Raw genomic sequence first — 19589 nt, forward strand, 5'->3', positions numbered from 1 at the left:
ATCATCTCCTTGACCAATACCATTCCATGAGTAAAATGTTCCCTTACACAACAGACAGACTACTGCACCTACCTTCCATAGGTCTGGAGGGCCTTCAATAAGTTTAGCATTTGTTTTGCTGTACTTTAGAGCCAGATGCAAACATTCTGTTCCATAATCCAGGTCATAGTCATTACACTGTAATAAATATTTACAAATAAATAGTGGTCCAGAAAATACATGTATATAAAGCACAATTTTAATTTAAAAACCACACATTACATGTGCTGAAACAGGACTGACAGCCAACCCCAGCAGGTCAAACACAGAAATGCCCAAAGAAAGCCATAAAACACTAGATTATTCCTGACCCAAAGTAGTCTGCAATTCAGAATGTTTTGTCCTATGTCAGATTTGCCAATTATCCAAAATGGTTTTTGAGTCCTTTGATTTCTTAATAGATTGTCTAAACTTGGCACAATGTACGCCTGCACACACATACACCCCTCCACCTTTCACTTGTAAAAAATTGGAAAGAAATGTAATGTTAATGAACAAGAATAAAGAAATATAAATTAATCTCAATATTTTCCCTCTAAATGCTCCTAACCACAGCAGAAAAATTAAAGGCTGAAAACCACGCAGAGTCTTCAACAACAATAGAAGTATAACAAGTTTGTCAAACTGAAATAGCTAGCAAAGCACCTATTTATTATGACATGACATCTTGGCTTGGCAACCACAGGTATAACTATGGAAAGTAAAAAAGTCTTCCAATAAAAAATTCAGTCTCAATGCCTCTGTTTTAGTGACAACAAAAGTTGCATTTTTCAGAAATCATGCAGCACAACAAGTCAGCAGAGCTGAAGCTTGGGTTGTCATAGACAGAATTCCTCAACTGGTCCCACCAGCTGCCTAGCCAAGCTCAACTTCCACTATTAGCTATGCTGCCAACTCCTAACACAAGATCTTTCTCCATTTCCTTCAAGACAAAAGGAAGATAAACCAAGTAAAATCCACATCTAACCCAAGGGAAATGTAGATTTTTATTTTATTAATTGCATTTTTATTCCACCCTTCCTGCACAGAAAAATACATGGATTTTCTTACCATCATTTTACCCTTTTAACAACTCTGGGAGGTAAGTTAGGATGAAAGCCCAAAGTCACCCAGGTGAAATTCATGAATGAATGAGGATGTATGGGAATACACATTTATATGAACAGTGTGGTTAAAACGCAAAAGAAACTGTAGTAGTGATACTGAGCTTGAATTTTACAAGCTTGAATTTTACAAGCTCAGTAAGAGCATAATTTCAGCCAGAACTTGCACAATGATAAATGACAGTTTAAGCAATATAGGAAATGATATTGCTTGAACAAGCAACCATCTTCACTCACAGGACCAACAGGTTTTGAAAGACACTAGATATATCCAGACTGAATATACTATCTCAAGAAAGAAAATGTTATATGTCCTTGTTAGCCGCCCTGAGCCTTCGGGGAGAGCGAGATACAAATCTAAAGAATAAATAAATAAATAAATAAATAAATAAATAAATAATATGAACTTGTTACACAGGGTACCTAAAAATTAACAAAACAGATCCTATTTGACAGCTCATGTTTCTTAGACATCATGATGGGACAGAATTTCCTATGAGAAGTATCCTATAAAAGGATTATCCCATTAGCAAATGGCCCCTTTTTAATTTGATATTTTTCTCCTTGCCAATGCAGGACAACATTTCTTTAAAAAAAACAAAAAAACCCTTTCCCCTAATTATATGACAATGTTCATACTGTATCCTGAATCTGCCACTATGCCAAAAAGATAATCAAGTGCAGAGCTATCTGAAGTATTTGAGTTCACTTGGACCACCAATCTTGTTTTAGATTTTGAACACATTAAAACATTACTGAACTTAAGTCACATGAAATTATTAATCAAAACTATACAAGACTTGTTTAGACTCTGCCTTCCTGCAACACAATGAGGTGGGCAGATGGTGTATTCAAGCTTCCTGCTTATGCTTTGAGTAATACAAGTATGAATGGGAACTGCTATGAAGAAATGGAAATTGGAAGCAGATGAAATTCCCTTAGGTTTTTTTTTAAAGTCAACACAACTTGAGTCTGCTTTTCCCTTGTTCATGCCAGGACAGTATATGGTCAAAACTAACATTTATTACAATATAAAAATCAAGAATACACAGCTCTCATCTATTTGACTTTTGTGATGGGGGGTGGAGGCAATATTACCTAAATCTAAAAGCATGGCGCAGAACTGTTTGAGACAAGTGCTACCAAGAAAATGAGGAAACTTTGAAATAACTTAAGAAAATATCAAGTACAAGTTAAAATAACTATGCCATGAGTTTAGGGTAACTATGTCCTTCTGTCACACAAGTGCTGAACTTTAGAAATATAAACATAAAAAATATTATTAGATGCCTATCATATTAACCATAAAAATACAGAAGAAAATATTTTTCTTCAGAATTAAAGACACCTTCAAAAGAGTTTCTTGTTTTTTGCAGTCAGAATATCGGTTATCTTTAGGGAAAAAATCAAATGTTCTTTCTAATCCATCCAATATGCAAAACTGACTCCATCCGAAGAGAAATTAATGTTGCTTAACGTCTAATTTGTAGTCCTTCATAATTTCTTGAACAAGAAATATTGCCACATAAGAGATGTTCTAAATTCTTAGGCTATCCTCTTGACTTTTTTTTCTAATGCTGAATTGTTGGCACAAGCCAGATTCTCATTTGACATAGGCCAACCCTACTACAGCTGCCTCTGTCACAATCAATACCAGGAGCGATTTCTCATCCTCACTTTCTGCACAAGTCTTACTGTGAATAAATTCATTTTATCCTGGGAGGTTGACACTGAGCAAAAGCCTCCACTGTGCATTTTAAAAGGGGTTTTTTCCTCTTGACAGAGAACAGGCAAGGGCTTTCCAGATGTACCTCCACTCACCTGTATTCAAATGCTAATAGATTTGGCAGGAAAGATAATGGGTGGGTCCAGATCTCCCCTTCCTCCTAGCAGGGAACAGAGGTCTTTGGAGGACTTTAGGCTAGCTCCAAGACTAATCGTCATGAAGAAGCTGCAGGAAATGCTTCCTTGACCTGGCCAGGTCAGTGGGTGGAGAAACAGATATGATAAAACCTCCCTGCCACAGGAAGGAACTCTCTTTTCCTTGGGTGCTGCATCCATGAGCACACAGAGACCTCTCCTTTGGCAAGGAGCACACAGAGACCTCTCCTCTGACAATTTTTAGGCAGCAGCCTAGAGCGGCCCCTTAAGAAAGGGTGCCCCCCGGCCTGCCACCCCACCCCCCTCACCTAAACAGAGAGACACTCCCCCCCCAGGCACAACCCAGTGGCAGAGGCCGGCTCTAAACCCTACCGGATCGCCCCGCAAGCTGCGCTGCACAGCACTGCAGGGTAAGTCAGTCCAAACCTCTCCAGGGCCAAAGCGCGGCCACGATCCTGCCCTTCCCCAGCCAGTGATTGGGGGCTACCAGCACCCCCCCCTTTTGCCCGCCCTTTGCCTCCTTTGCCCCCCTTTCCCTGATTAGCAAGCCAAGCTTCACAGAACTTTTAAGCTTCCTCCTGCCGCCGCTGCTGAAAGAAGCGCTCCTCAGTGCCTGTTTACTCGGAAGGAGCGAGCCCCGCTGACGTCAATGGTACTGGCTCCAAAGATGAAGCAGCATGCCCGGGATATTGCAGCAGGTCGGATTTTTATTTGGGGCGGTGGCTGCTGGTGGGGATGCTTCACTTCGCGGGTGCATGGGGGGAGGGGCACCAGAAGGTAGCCTCGCTCACCTAGTGTGCAAAAAAAACCTGGAGCCAGCCCTGGGTGGAGCAAGCAGGTAATGGCACTCTATAGCAGGGATATCAGATTCATTCGTTATGAGGGCCAGATCTGACATATATGGGACTTTTGCGAGCCGGGCTGTAGGGCTGCCAACCTCCAGGTGGGTTGTTGAGAAGAAGCAAACAACCGTGATGCCAAAAAAGTCTCCAAAGACTAGAAATTTCTTTTTCCAATATTCAGTTTACTGGAAGCAATTCAAACGCCATCAATACCAACGAACCATGCATATTATATCTCGTTTCGTATATAACTTTATCAGTTATATAACATACTTATTCTCAGTTTCCTTTCCGTTATCTCTCTCTTTGATTTGCTGCAACCTCCAGGTGGGGCCTGGGGATCTCCCGGAATTACAACAGACCTCCAGACTACAAAGATCAACTCCCTTGGAGGAAATGGCTGCTTTGGAAGATGGGGTGCATGGAGTTAGACCTTGCAAATGTCCCGCCCCCTTCCCTAACTGTGCCATCCTCGAGCTCCATACCCCAAATCTCCTGGTGTTTCCCAACCCAGAGTTGGCAAATAAGGGCACTTTCACATATGCTAAACAATGCAGTTTCAGTCCACTTCAGCTAACATTTGCAAGTAGATTCTGCCATTTCACACAGTAAAATCCAGTTGCAAAGTGTATTGAAAATGTGTTATTTAGTGTGTGTGAAAGCACCATTATAGAAGTGGGGGCCTGCAAAACTCACAAGGGGGGAATCCCATATCCCCCCCAATGTTGAGCTTTTCCCAGCCTAACTACCCACCCTGAAGCCTGGTAGCAGCAGTGTCTCAGCTTGTGCAGAGAATGAAACATTGTACTTACCTGAAGGTTTCTTCTCTTCAGTGGGGCGAAGGCATCCACACTGGTTAGGCCATGCTTCCTCTTGCTCCAGGCAGGGCTATGCACATTTTTGAGCATGCCCAGTAGGACAGAGCGTGGGTGTCCTTCCAGACATGAAATAGCCTAGACCGCAACTAACTGCACACCACTCTCATGAATATTAAACTGGAAAAACAAACTTCTTTAATCTTAACAGCAAACACCCAAGTAAAAACTCAATTGTAACATGAAAGACATGTCATATACAACAAAACAATTTTCTTTAACGTTACCCCCAATAAAACACCAGGAAAAAACTTGGTTGTCAACATGAAAAAACATAACTTTTCCACACAAAAAACAGCGGTGGGCAAATTGGATGCCTTCGCCCCACTGAAGAGAAGAAACCTTCAGGTAAGTACAATGTTTCATTCTCCTTCAGTGGGGGAAAGGCATCCACACTGGTTATGTAGAAACACATCTCTTAACCCAAATTGGTGGAGCCAACTGAATGGTTGCCAATCTGCCTGTTCCCCTGTTACTGAGGACCGCAGCTATGGCCGCCACTTGTCTCTTTAATGTGTTGGGTCGTAATCCCCTTTTCCAACTCTCATGTAGAAAGGTAATGGCATCACCAATATCTGGCTTCATAGGATCCACCCCCTGAACAACCACCCAACTGTTAAGGGCTGCCCAGGTGTAATTATATATATCTCTTGTGGCTTGACATCGTGCTTGGAACATGATGTCCGCAATGTCCTTAGACAGGCCTGATAGTTCTGTCCTGCCTTTCAGTCTCCATGCCCTCAACTGAAACCACTCTGGATCTGGGTGGAGGATGGGTCCCTGATGCAGTAAATCTTTCACACTTGGCAATCTCCATGAATCTTCTACTGACAGTTGAACCAGTTCCGAGAATCACATCCTCCTCGGCCAATATGGAACTATCAGAATTACATCTGCTGCCTCCTCCCTGATCTTTCTCAACACCCTGCTGATGATAGGGATCGGAGGAAAAGTATATAGAAGACCCTTCGGCCATCTTACATGGAGAGCGTCCAGTTCCTCTGCTTCCCTCTCTGTGAACCTTGAGAAATATCTTGGTACCTTTTGATTCCTTGCTGAAGCGAAAAGGTCCATCTGAGGCATCCTGAAGCGTGATGTCAGTCCCCTGAACACTCGGCTGTTCAGGGCCCATTCTGCTTGATCCACGTCCTCTCGACTCAACCAATCTGCCTGGGTGTTGAATACTCCCTGTATGTGTTGAGCTCGCAGACCCTTCAGATTCCTTTCCACCCATGCAAGCATCTGCATCGACTCTAGGTATAATAATGTCGCTCTTGTCCTGCCTTGGTGGTTTACGTCAGCTTTTGCCGTTGTGTTGTCTGCATGTACTAGTACAAATTTTCCTCTTATCACATTCGCAAAGGCCAGAAGTGCCAACTGTATTGCTCTGAGTTCCAGGAGATTTATGCTGTTCTGTGTTTCTTGATTGGTCCATTTCCCTTGAACTGTCTTGTCCAAGCTGTGGGCCCCCCAACCCCTCAGACTGGCATCTGTGGTTATCATGATGTCGGGGTTCTGAAACAATGGAACACCTTGTCCCAGGTTCGTTGTGGATGTCCACCATTTGAAAGAGTCTCTCATCCTTGTCGTGATAAAAATGAATTTGTGTCTCTTCCTTACGATGTCGTTCTGATATGGAAATGCCCATTGTAACACTCTTGAATGAAATCTCGCCCATGGTACTAAATCTATTGTCGCAATCAAGAGACCTAGTAGCCTGGCTAGTGTAATCAAGTTTGCTCTCTTTCACTGTCATAGAGATGTTATCAGTGATCTGATAGTCGTCTGCTTCTCTGTTGGTAAAAAGACTCTTGCCAGCCTGGTGTCTGTCCGGGCACCCAGATGTGTGATGACTTGAGACGGAACTAGTTGACTCTTCTGTGTATTGATAAGAAAACCATGAACCTGTAGGAAGTGTACCACACGGTTGATGTCTCTCCTTAGTGCTGCTATTAATGTCACCAGGACCTTGGTGAACACCCGAGGTGACAATGATAGACCAAAAGGCAGTGCTCTGTATTGGTAATGTATTGGTAACGCAGTTTTTTTTTATGTTCTGGATGTGTAAGTACACCTCCTTGAGGTCCAAGGAGACCAAGAAATCATTCTGATGTAAAGCTTGGAGGATGGACCTTAAAGATTCCATGCAGAACTTCTGTTGAACCACCCAAATACTGAGTTCTTTGAGATTCAAAATGGCCCTCCATTCTCCTGATTTTTTCAGGACAAGAAAAAGGATAGAATACACTCCCTGGAAGCACTGCTAAGTTGGGACTGTCTCTATCACACCAATGTCCAACAGGTGCTGGATGGCTTCCCTCATATGGATCAGCTTGCTCAAATTGCTTGGAACTGGAGAATGAATAAAACAATGTGGGGGTAGTGATGAAAACTGGATCTTGTACCCAGACTCCACAATAGAGAGGATCCAAGAATCTTGAGTGGTCCTTCCCCATTGTGGGACAAAATCTTGCAGTTGCCCTCCTATCATGGCGTCATGCTGCTGGCTTTTTCCCTTGACTGTTGTAGTCCTTCTTGGTTCTGGAGAACTGCTTACTCCAAAATCTTGACTGGGAGGAGGAAAAACGGCCTCCTCTATTGTCCCTGTAATCTCTGCCTCTGAATGGTGGCTTGTGAGGGCGAAAGGATTGGAAAGCTCTTGGTTTAAAGTCCTTCTTTTTTGGAATCAGTTGATAATGGCATCGCTCGCTTCTTTTCCTTGGTCTCCACTAACACCTTCTCCAAAGGACCTTCACCAAACAGGAGCCGTCCCAAAACTTTTCTGTGGACAGGTTTGATTTTGAAAGTGAGTCCACTTTCCATTGCTTGATCCATAGATTCCTTCTCACCACCACGTTAGCTGCCTGAGATCTAGTGAAATATTGTAAGCTATCCTGAGAGGCATCTGCTGCAAACTGGGGTGTATGCTTTATTTTGAGTAGGGATCTCTTTAGGGTGAAGCAGATTGTCAGACCAAATCACTATGGCACGTGAGAAATTTGAGAGAACTGCAGACGCTCTGATGGACAAGGATGCTGCTTCATGTGTTCTCTTTAGCACTGTCTCATTTTTCCTATCCACCGCATCTTTTAGCACATTGTCCCCATCTTTCGATAGGACTGCTCCTGAGTGTAGTGCCACAACCGGAGCATCCACTAAAGGTGCCTTCAAGTCCTCCATGATCTTAGCACACACTCGTGGCTGCTGCTTCAAGTTCAATAAACACAAGAGAAAAGCCTCCACCTGGATGCACAACAATATTTGCGACCAAGCCCCCTTCCCTCTCAGCCAGCAAACTTAAATAAACAACTTTAACAGACCCACATGGCTGGGAATTGGGAAGTTTGGCAGCCCTGCCCCCTGCTCTCAGGGGGAAATAGGAAGGATAAGGACAGGTGGGGGAGGGGGTGGAGGAGGGGAGAGCTGTGGGCTAGATTAAAGCCCTGGCTGGGCTGTTATGGCCTGCGGGGTATAGGTTTGACACCCCCACTCTTAGTCAAATAAATATCATTAGCAAACTAATAAATTTTATTGGACAAATAAATCATTATCAATATCTGTTTTTTACCTTTTTGTTTTTATTTTTGGAAGTCTCATTTAATGTTAATAAAAAGCAAATTTGCATATTTTCCAATAAAATATGTGTGTAATATTTGTTTATGTCTTGCAGCTCTCAAGCATCTGACTTTTATTTTATGTGGCTCTTACATTAAGCAAGTTTGGCCACCCCTGGTCTATGTGCTACAAAGAACCACTCACAGCATCCAAAGTTATAAAGTATTTATTAAAAAGAAAATGTTTACAAGCATACTTTTAGCACAGCACCAAACTGAGCAAGGAATACCGAAAGAAATGGGAAAAACGCAACTCCTCTGTCCCTTGCTGTATATTAGATGTTGCCCTGAAAGTATACATTTCTAGGTGAGGCTACTGACTTTCTTCTGCCTTTCAAGAAAAAATGTGAAGCATATACATTTGCCAAAGTTTTGAGAGCAAAGGGGTTGGGGAATCTGGGGGTCTTGGCATTTTTTAAAGGGGGTACTGTTTGTGCATTTACTTTGATTTTAGCATTTTACTTGCCGCCTCCAAGCTATATATCCAAGTAGTGCTTTTTTATGTTTGTGACTGTTTAAGTTGCATTTAGTACACAAAGGGACAAAGAAGAAATGCTTTAGACACACACACAAAATTAGAACAGCTGCCTTTGAGCAACTTCAGACTTACCTTCCCCAGTGAAGACAGACCCCAAAAGAAAAGCCAGAATATGAATATCAAAAAGAAAGTCTATACTACAAGGATTTGCTGCTGCTACTGCTGTTTTATGCCACAGCTGCTGTGCTCATGCCTCTTGCCATTTGAAATAGGAATGACTGGAACAGTTCATCATATGTATTGTGAGTGTAGGATGTGTTCATTCACACAAGGAAACTTTTCCCTCTAGAAGCACCATTATTTGTCTGTAAGTCTGATATGCAGTACTACAAACATAACAGAAATACTTATGTGAAGGGTTGTCACTTGGTAACAACTTAAAAAATAATTTGTTGTAATACTTACTGTTTCTTCTTTCCAACAAATACATGCAAACCAGTTCCCTCCCACTGTATAAAGAAGGGGGGTGGGGTTGGAACCAAGTTCCTTTTTGAAATTCCAAAATTCTTACCTGACGATATGCTTGATGGATTACATCAAATAAGAAAGCTTGAGGCATTTCACTTGCTCTGTACTTGGCACGATCTAGTGAATGGTCTAAACATCCGTCTGCAGACGAAGCAATAACAGTGGAGACAAGAGGACGGATTGCTCCTGCTGCCTAGGGAACAACAAAAAAGTATATTTAAACACAGATTTACAAGTTTACTTTAGTTAATCTCTGCTTAAAGAGCAAGTCCAAACAAATTAAAGATTCTGACATCTAAATATATTGTTGGCCAGATCCAAATGGACACTGAACTGCAAATCCTAATTCAAAAGACCTTGAGTGAAAACACTGCATCAGATATTTATACCTGGCCCTATGATGCACCACAGCAGCAAAAAGAAACCCTCAACCTCTTCCCCAATAGAAGGACACAGCAGAGAAGCACTGGCACAACTTTGTATACTTGTGAAGAACAAGGCACAAAAATATTCTATGTGAGAACCAAATTTTTAATTTATAAACAGAGTCTAAGGAGCCAGTTCACACAATTGCTTGCTTATTCTGAAGTGCCAAATGAGTGGCAGCTATGATGACCCCATCCACTTCCCTCCCTCAGAGGAAAGATTTTTCATTTTTCTCGTCCCAGTATGATATTTTACTGCTGGCTCAGCCCAGGAACCCAAGGGAAGGTTGTGATTGCCCTTTAACTTAAACCACTGAAAATGGCACTTGAGATATTTTGAAACTCAAAATTAACAAAATATTTTATTCAACACAGAGGGGAAAGGTCAGGTGAAATCAGGGGTTAAAAGTTCTGAGATAACTTAATACAGGTATTTCAAGGTAAAACCAGTACTTTAGTTCTTATGTTTCAGGGAAATGAGAGTTTCTTAAACTTTAAGCAGTTACTTAAATCTTTATGTTGAGAGGCTTTTGTTCCAGTGTTTTCCAAACACTACAATACCCTTTCTTTGAGTATTAACTGACTCATTTAGTTTTCAGAAGGCTAGTACACTTTCCACTACCCAAACCCCTTCTCTTGAAACACCAGTACTCATCTTGAGTTTTTAACTGAATCTTAATGTCTCTAAAGGCACACCAGAGCAGGGATCTCTCCGCTCTTCAGAGCTAACTCCCTATTTGACTGGATAGGGAAATTCTCCTCTCACTCCTCTCCTTACCTAAGTGAAAGATTACAAATGCTCTAAGGACCCAGCATATAACATGCTTCTTTCATGTTTCCATATTTTTGGCACACAGGAAATATGGCCTTATAGCTCAGAACTAGAAGGGGTCAGGACCACTGGAATAATACAAAATAGACTCAATATGTAACAGTTCTCAGGTTCAAATCCTGGCTATAGTCTTACAAGGGAAAATAGCCGGAAGAGCCACTACACACTACACTTACCTAACCAAACACAGTGGTACAAGGAACAATTCATGCCCCAAGGTTGCTGCTTCCCAGATGCCTTCTTTCTGTTCAATGCCCCCAGTGTTCATTTGGTCAGTTAGTAATGGCTGATAGTTACTCATACCATTTACCTTGTTACCAGCTGTGTGCTCTTGCAAATGCATACTCTCTCACACACAGGTAGTGTGATGTCATTAGATATTAGGACTTCTATACCATCTCCAGATGCACAAGATTCAAATGTCTTGGGTCACAAAAAAACCTTGGAGGTGTGTTGCAAGTTGCAACCGGCAGCAGTTAACTGGAATCCTGTGTCCATTGCAATGCTGATGGGGACAACTGTCTAGGCTACCAGTTTACTTCAATTCACCGAGTCTCAGTGGGAAAGAGGACTATAAATAAATAGGAATACTTTAAACCTCTAGCTTAACATTAATGTACACCACTGTAAGATAAAAACAAGCTCCAAGATTCCCTTTGTCCAATGATGCTCTGCTGGTGTACAGGGTAATGGCTACATGCTTTATTGACTTCAATGTATTTTTATCTGCTGCAAACATAGGGCAATTTCAGAGTAATTTCTCTGTGCAATTTGGAAACAAGATTGCTCCAAAATTCAGTGTGATTAATGCTTTCATCAAACATTTTCCAATTGTTACAGCAAAGGAAATACTTTCACACAACTGAAACATTTAGTGAACATTCACAGCCCATGTATTTTCTAAACTGAAGTAGAAGAAATACCTGTGTATTTATTATTAGAGCAGGTAGGAACATGCACTTCTCTTTAGACATCTGCACTCCAGCCAATTATATCTCTAGTAATCAACATGCTTCAGCCTTATACTGTAATTACCACTTCTGTTCGCAAAACAGTCTTGAAAGAGTACTTATTCTTATAGTATACCACCTTCAAAGATAAAGCAATCACCGGCAATTATGAGATTAAAATATTTCAACTATTTGTAAAAAAAAGTTGTATTAAACTTTTTGTATATTTGAACATTGAATTGATACTGTTTGCCCCCCCCAGTCGGAATAACGAGAAGGACAACAGTTTGGATCAAACAAGGGCCACTTTATTAACAATATAACAGTTTATTAATAAAAAAAATGGCAAGAGAGCATTTTCTAAGTAGCAGAACAGACAAGGCAGGTGTCAGGATGACCAGCCTCCTTGTCTAATATGTGGGCGAGCCCCCAACCCCGTCTTGAGCCATTAATCTGGCTTGCGACCAGCAGCCCAGCCTCTGGTAGCCTCCCAGGAGTGCCTAACCCGAAACCATACAGCTTGCAGAGAGGAGCTTACCCAAGAGGCTCCCAGAGGGAATCATCATTCACCACCCAGGGCCTTAATAACCCGCAGGCCGTTCCTGAAGACCCCCCAGTTCCCAAAACAAGGAATGGCTTAAGGTGCTCACCATTTTCCGCTTCCTTATCCCTGCACTATTCTGCCAAAGTGACCAACCTATTTAACAGCCACGCCCCAACCCATCTTTCCACTGCCCCAGTGTAAGGTAGGCAACAACACCACCACCTCATTGCCTATCTTGGGTGATGGTGAAAAATTCCTACCTGGCCCCCTTGGGCAACCAGCCTCAGCTTACACTAGAAACAGGGCGGGCGGGCACGAGGCAGCAACTGCCTTGGGCGGGAGCAGAGCCGAGCCTATACTAGGCTGGCTCCTCCCTGCCCACGTCCCAGTGCGCCACGCTACGATGCCATTGCCGCCCCGCCTTCCTCCGCGGTGGCAAACCAGCCCCCGGTCGCCATTGCCTTCGGCGGGCGACCAGGAGCTCCCATCAATAAGCTAGTCTTCTAGCATTAAAGTGATTTTAGAAACAGTTCATTCATTTACTCGCCAACAAAACTAGAGATGAGTTTGCAGAAACTTGAAGGTCCAATACTTACACATATAGTTTATCCGAGGGTTTTTTAGTTATTACAATATGGTGTTATTTGTGAGACCCAGAATCCACTTCCACTGTGGAAGATCTAAACTCTGGTAATGTGTACTGCATGTATTTCTACTGGAAGCAGAAACACTTCCCATTGCTGAAGACAATGAGCCTGGTGTTTGCATGTACACCTGAGCTAAATGAGTAACTGTAGATGTACAGAAATGAAGAAGCAACTGGAATCCTTGCTACGCAATGTGATGTGGCAAGTATGTCATAAAAGCAAAATAAAAAGAGCTAGTACAGAAAAGACAACACAGTTCTTTCATTCCAGCCACTGAATATGCAGAATACTGGAAAGTACCGGAACATGAAATTTCTACTGTGACAGAGACAGAACCTTCCCCAAGCAGTCTCCCTGGAAGCTGCCTCCCTTGTAGTATGCCCAAGAGATAGAATGCTTATATAAATGTTACCTTTGGCAAAACAAATATTTTATGAGGTAGAACAAAAAAAAAGCCAGCCCAATTTAAATTTTTCTCAGTCATCCTATTTTCTAACAGTTAACAGTGGCCCCATCTTTAGATGCTTAAATCTGTGTATTGGGGCTGTGTATAGGGAAGATTTTTCAAACAAGCTTGGGGAGCCCCCAAGTTAGCAGAAATATCTGAAAAGTTACAAAGTGGAGGGGGGTTAAAATCCTCCAAAATAGAAAAGTGTTGTCTGCACAAGCAATGCACCTCCATTGCCTGGTGGCATTCATCTTCTGTACTATGAGTGTAAGAGGGGAGAGTCCCTGGGAGGCAGAAAAAGCATGGACCAGGCAGGCAAAATTCCCCCTCTCCATGAGTTGCCACCCACCCATTCCTTCTTCAGCCACCAAGGCAACAGCACAGCAATCTGGTGGGCAAGGAGGCTGGGAAGAAGTGAGAGCTGCTGCTCCCACATTCATGGCCAACTTGGCAGCAGTGCTGGAGTGGAGCAAAAAAGGGAGAGTGGAGAGAAGGATGAACTGGTCATCCCCCCCCCCCCCAACTCACTGCTCAGGTAGGCTGAGGTAGCAACTACCCCCAGCACTGTCACCTCAGTTTCCCTCCCCAAACTGTCCCCTTGGCTGCTGACTGCTGAGACCGAAGCAACAATCCTAGAGGCTGGCAAATGTGTGAAAAGAAGCCTCTACCACAGCTCTACCCACTCCTTCTCACCCACCTGCCCACCCCCAGCACTGTTAACTCAGTCTCAGTAGACAGAAGCTAAAGGGAAAGTTCGGGGAGGGCAGCTGAGGCAACAGCATTGGGAGCAGGTGGGTGGGTAGAAGGAGTGGTAGAGGGTAGAACGGCAGCAAGGAGGGGAAGTGGTAGACAGAGCAACAAGGAAAGTGTGTGTGTGCCTAATGGTGCAATGAGAGGTGGTTTGGGTAGAATAACTAGAAGAAGGCTGGGTGGGCAGCCAGAGAGGTGAGAAGGGTATGTAGCGATCAGATTGAGGAAAGAGGGCATAGTGAGAGGGCAAGAGTAAGGCAGGGACCAGTTTTGGGGAGCAGGAATAAAAAAAAGAATGCAGTGTGGATGGAGAAAGATGAGAAGAGGAGTTGGCAGTTCAGGGAAAGGGTAAAGAAAGGTGGCTGGGGGTGTCAGAAGCCAGGGAATTTTCCTGTGAGCTTCTCACTTGTCAATATACCTAATAGTCAACATGGCCCCATCTGTGGATATACCTGGATCAGGGCCATGTTCATTATTTATTTATTAAAATATTTATAGCCCACCTTTCCTCATGGTTCAAGGTGGTTACAATACTAAAGATATTTTCAGTTTAAAACCAGAAATAAAATCACAAACTCCAAATCTCCACCCCATGCTAAGGCAAGGGAGACTTTTGTCCAAACTTAAGGGAACCCCCAGGTTTGCAGACCTGCCCTCCCCCAAAAAAATAGCAGAGGGGAAGTGAAAAACTACAACGCAGATAGTAGTTTGCCTTCCCCATCAGATGCTGAGGCCTCTGAATTTGTGTTGGAAGTATACAGGTGAGCAGAAGAGCCTCCATTGCCTCCCATGTCTCCCACCCACTTCCCTCCATTGCCAAGGTACCACCACAGAATGCCAATGGGTGAGTAAAAAGTGGGATCATCCACCACTAATACCACAGCCAGACTGTCTACCATCTCCAACCCAGGGGCTGGGCAAAGAAGAATGGGAGTCTCCTCTGCACACCCACTATACCCCTTCCCACCACTGACCCATGCCATGAGTTTGGGGGCACATGCAACTGTGCAGGTAACAGCAGTGGGGAAGAGGATGGCTGGGTGAGCAGGCACAGCAGCAAAGAGGATGGCCTGCCCAGCAAGTGCCTAGCCTAACAGTCAGATAAAGACAGAAACACTGTCATGCACATGAAAGCTTTTACCCAGAATTAAACTTTGTTGGTCTTAAAAGTGCCACTGGTGGACTCAAATTTTGTTCTGTTGCTTCAAACCAACACGGCTACCCACCTGAATCTGTGAGAAAAAAGGTAAGGGAGGAAGAGTGAGCCATAATGACTGGAAAAAGGGTGGCGGAGGGGGAAACCAAGAAAGTGGGGATGGGGAGGGAGAAAAACAAATTTCCAAAAGGAAATTAAAATTATGTTTTCCATTAAGAGATGGATCCCTGTCTCAAAGGATGATAATCCTAAATCAAAATTCGGAGAGTGGCAAGGAGGGTGGACAAAGAAAATAAAAGTTGAGAAATCCAATTCATTCCCACTTACATCCTATTGTGCTTAAAGGACCTATAAAGAAAGAGACACTCAACCCAAGCCGACATTCGTCATGCTTAATATTTTGCCAACTTGATGCCATATTAAAAACTTCACTTGAATTACAGGGATGCCAGAGTCCTGAAGACAGTAGTCTTTCTCCTAGTTCAACTGAGTTTTCAATTAATTTAATAGGTCTAGTATAGTGAAGTCTTTCCATACCTGGAACCCACCATTATTCACAGGTGGCAGCATCAGACCCTTTGAGTTGCAACCACTTGTCATGAAGTAAAATGATTCACAGAACCTGACAAGTAAAGGAAGAGTATGGTGTTTCCCAAAAAGGAATCTTGTTTGCTAATAAAGAGTTACCTTTCTCTCCTGCCACTCCTTTCAGTATATGTGCAAAGAGAGATAGGAAGTGGTACCATTGCTCTCAATACCTTCGCAGTGGCAGAAATACTTCTCGTAATCAGCACCAGAAAAGGTGGCTCTGTAGGTGCTCACTACTTAGCAAGTGCGCCTCGCAACAACGTCAAGGGTCCCTACCCAGAAACTGAAGACCACCGGCCTAGAGAAGTCATAACCCACCTTTTATGCCCAGTGTCACTATAGATGCACAGGACTCCAACAGGCCTGTCAATGTGGAGGCCGGGTCTGTCAGCTGTAGTGACATTTTGGTTGTTCCTAATAAAAAAGGTATTGCATGACATGGATTTGTAATTTGTCTGAGGACCACCACAACTACTTAGAGTCTTTGTTTGCTCAGGTGAGTCTTACGTTTAAAAGGAGATGGGATAAGGAAGATTTGTGTTTGTATTCAACTTTACCTTATGCTTACCTTAGGCACACAAGGATTAGCTGGAGCCATGCCAGCATTTGGGCAGATCAGCAACTATGCATTAACACCATCTTGGACTTTTTAGCTGCCTTGACAGAGTACTAGTGACGTAACTGCAAGCCTTGTTTGGCAAGCAGGATAAATGAAAAAGCAAGTGAGCTTAGAAATAATCATTTTATTTTATTTTATTCTGTATACTTTTCTCTTGGTTTTCTTTTCTTTTCTTTTTTTTTTTTTAAAGAAGGTTGAATAAATAGGTTTTTGCTCAAAGCGGATTCAGGTTTGCTCTCAGCCACATGAAAGACTGCTTTAATTGCCTTCATGTAAACCCTCTGCTTAACTAAGCCATGAGAAAATCTAGAAATCAGATTAGTACAGACAAAAATATAGGCCTTAGAAAGGTATTTCTCTTGTGGCTGCTGCTTTAGTGCCACAGTGGCTGGTATCAAGACTACAGCCTAAAATTAGCCTGTTTGCCTTGTTAGGTTGATTGTAGTTGTAAAGAGAAATCCATGATATTGGATTTAAAAGGCCTGGTATAGGGTTGCCAGCTCTGGGTTGGGAAATACCTGGAGATTTTGGGGGTGGAGCATGGGGAGGGCAGAGTTTGAGGAAGGGAGGGAGAACAGCAGGGTACAGTGTCATACAGCATCCTCCAAAGTAGACATTTTCTCCAGAGAAGCTGATCTCTGTAGCCTGGAGATCCCCAGGCACCACCTGGGGGTTGGTAACCCCACTGGACTAAGTAGTTTCTTACCAGAATAGGCTTAGAAGGGTTAATACTGTTTAGGATGCCACTGTTACTTTCTAACCCCGTGAATGAACTGTGGACCCCTTTTAAACTACTCTGTGGAAGAGTTACGAGTCAAAGAAATAGCATACATCATAATTCTAAATCAGAAGGAAAGAAGTAAATTCTAAAACAATTTTAAGGTTGTTTACGCAGCAGCAGGACAGCAAAGATAGAACTTGTTCAAATACGGACATCATATGCATACACTGGGAAAGAAGGGAAGGTACAATTTATTCCTAAATACAAAATGGATGGTGATTGTGGTGGTGGTGGAAAATGTCAAGTTGCAGTCGATTTATGGTGACCCCAAAGGATTTTCAAGGCAAGAGATATTCAGAGGCGGTTTACCATTGCTTGTCTTTGCATAGCGACCCTGGACTTTCTTGGTGGTTTCCCAATGAAATACTAACCAGGGCTGACCCTGCTTAGCTTCCAAGACTTGACGAGACTGGGCTAGCCTTGGCTACCCAGGTCAGGGCTACAATTTGGATACATAATCATAAACTTAACACAGACTTTGATGCAGCATGAATAATACAATACTATGCCATGTATTACGCTGATGTCAGAAGTGTGATATAACTTCAATGGACACACAGTAAAATCATAATATATTGTTATTTGTTCACTACTGGAATGCATTTTTAATCATATGTATGACGACTCTTAGGAGCTGTGGTGGCTCAAGTGGTTAAGACGCTGAACTGCAGGCTGTGGAAGGTCGGTAGTTCAGCAGTTCGAGACCTGAGTTACCGCATGATGGAGTGAGCTCCCGTCTCTAGTTCCAGCTCCTGCCAACCTAGCAGTTCGAAAGCAAGAAATTGCAAGTAGATAAATAGGGACCACTTCGGTGGGAAGGTAACAGCGTTCCGTGCACCTCAGTGTTTAGTCATGCTGGCCACATGACCACGGAAACGTCTTCAGACAGCGCTGGCTCTTCGGCTTTGAAACGGAGATGAGCACCGCAACCCTAGAGTCGGACTCGACCGGCTTTCGAGCAAGGGAACCTTTACCTTTACCTATGACGACTCTTGAATTTAATAATAAGTCAAAGGACTTGTGCTATCGGGCCATTTTTCAAGCTCCCTTCTTTTTTCTACAGTTTTTAATATCATATATCTGAAAATCTCAACAATCGCCATAATTAACACTTGAAGTAGCCTCTCTGTCTTGGCTTACAGAGGTACTTGCATACTTGAGAAAATTGCACATATACACAGTCAGCACTGCTTTAGCACCACCGAAAAAATTACTGGCCAGACCTGTTTCCAGAACAAGCAGGGGGGGTGAGAATCATCATCCGTCAAGGGTAGTCCAGGTCTCCAGAACCTGAATAAAGTAAATAAACCAACTAGAAACCTCAAGGACCTGGCTAGAACTCATCCTAATGAACTACCTGAAACTATGCATACTTGGGCCTCAGAGTTCTGTTCAAGCACAGAAGGGAAGAAGGGTGTGCAATACTGGTGCCTGCAATTTGCAGGCTGTAAGATGACATCAGACTTCCAAGGCCTTTTTCAACAGAGCCAAAGTGAGGGTCTTTCCTACTGACCTTAAGGACCCTGAGTTGGAAAACACACATTGCAAATTTGGATACAGCTAGACCTATCCATGGTGACACAGAATTTGCCCTTTTGTTTAGAAATACAAGTGAATAATTCATTTGCATATAACAACCCTTACTTTGCCCAGTTCTGCCAAACGCTACACAACATTACCATCCAATCAAAATCCATATATAGTATACATTTGAGGATTTGTTTCATTGCTTTATTCGGTGGTTGGATTCATTTTGTTAGCTCACTTCAACATGTTGTTTCATGTTGATTCTTAGGAAATACAGAGCTGACACTAGGAAGTTCCCTGCAAAATTTCTGGAACATGGGTAGTGGTTCACAAGGAAATCACCACTGAATCTTTCCTTATATATAATTCTGTTTTGGGGTGACTCTTCCCTGAATGTTCCACATGCTCCCAAATCAATTGGGTCCCTGATCTGTCACTCAGAAGGTGTACCAATTCCCTGGCTGCATTGCCTCAGTCCCGCCCACAGAGCTGGCGGCCAGCATCTCGGGCTCAGTCTGGAGGGAGCTGGCGAATGGGATGGATCCTCTCAGTTCCCAGCCACAAAAAGCTCCCATAGCAATGGAAACCCAGCAGCATTAGCCAATTCACGCTTGCACTTTTAGTGAGGGAAAGCAGCCAGGGAGGGAGGGAGATGGCCATCTGGCCACAGAGACCCTTCAATGTCACAGGGAGACAAGTCTGAAAATCGAGCCTGCTGGAGACGAAGCAGACCAATGTGGGAGGGTTGACTTTCACCCATTGCCACTTCCCCGGGCACAGAGTTCCACGCGGGCTCCTCTGGCAAGGGCTGTCCTCTGATGCTCCAGTCGGCAGAGGCTTCGGAGCCCGAGGCCGAACATGCCGGCACTGCAGCGGTCATCGTTGGCCGTGCCAGGGTGCAGGGAGCCAGCCAGCCAGCCCATGGAAGTGGTGCCCAGCCTCACACCCTCGGTGTGCTGCGA

The 19589-nt window shown here is 43.4% G+C and overlaps 1 protein-coding gene across 1 annotated transcript in view; it reads right to left on the reverse strand.

Annotated features, from left to right (window-relative positions):
- Positions 1–19589, reverse strand: part of ISPD (isoprenoid synthase domain containing) — a 103084-nt gene that overhangs the window by 64105 nt on the left and 19390 nt on the right. Inside the window, exons 3-4 of the mRNA XM_015421586.1 lie at positions 9404–9553; positions 73–177 (exon numbers count right to left, since the gene is read on the reverse strand). Of these exons, the coding sequence (XP_015277072.1) occupies positions 73–177; positions 9404–9553 (255 nt within the window). The remainder of the gene's footprint in view (positions 1–72; positions 178–9403; positions 9554–19589) is intronic.

Source organism: Gekko japonicus, unplaced genomic scaffold, assembly GCF_001447785.1.
Source record: "Gekko japonicus isolate JY-2015 unplaced genomic scaffold, Gekko_japonicus_V1.1 scaffold1585, whole genome shotgun sequence".
NCBI lineage: Eukaryota > Metazoa > Chordata > Lepidosauria > Squamata > Gekkonidae > Gekko > Gekko japonicus.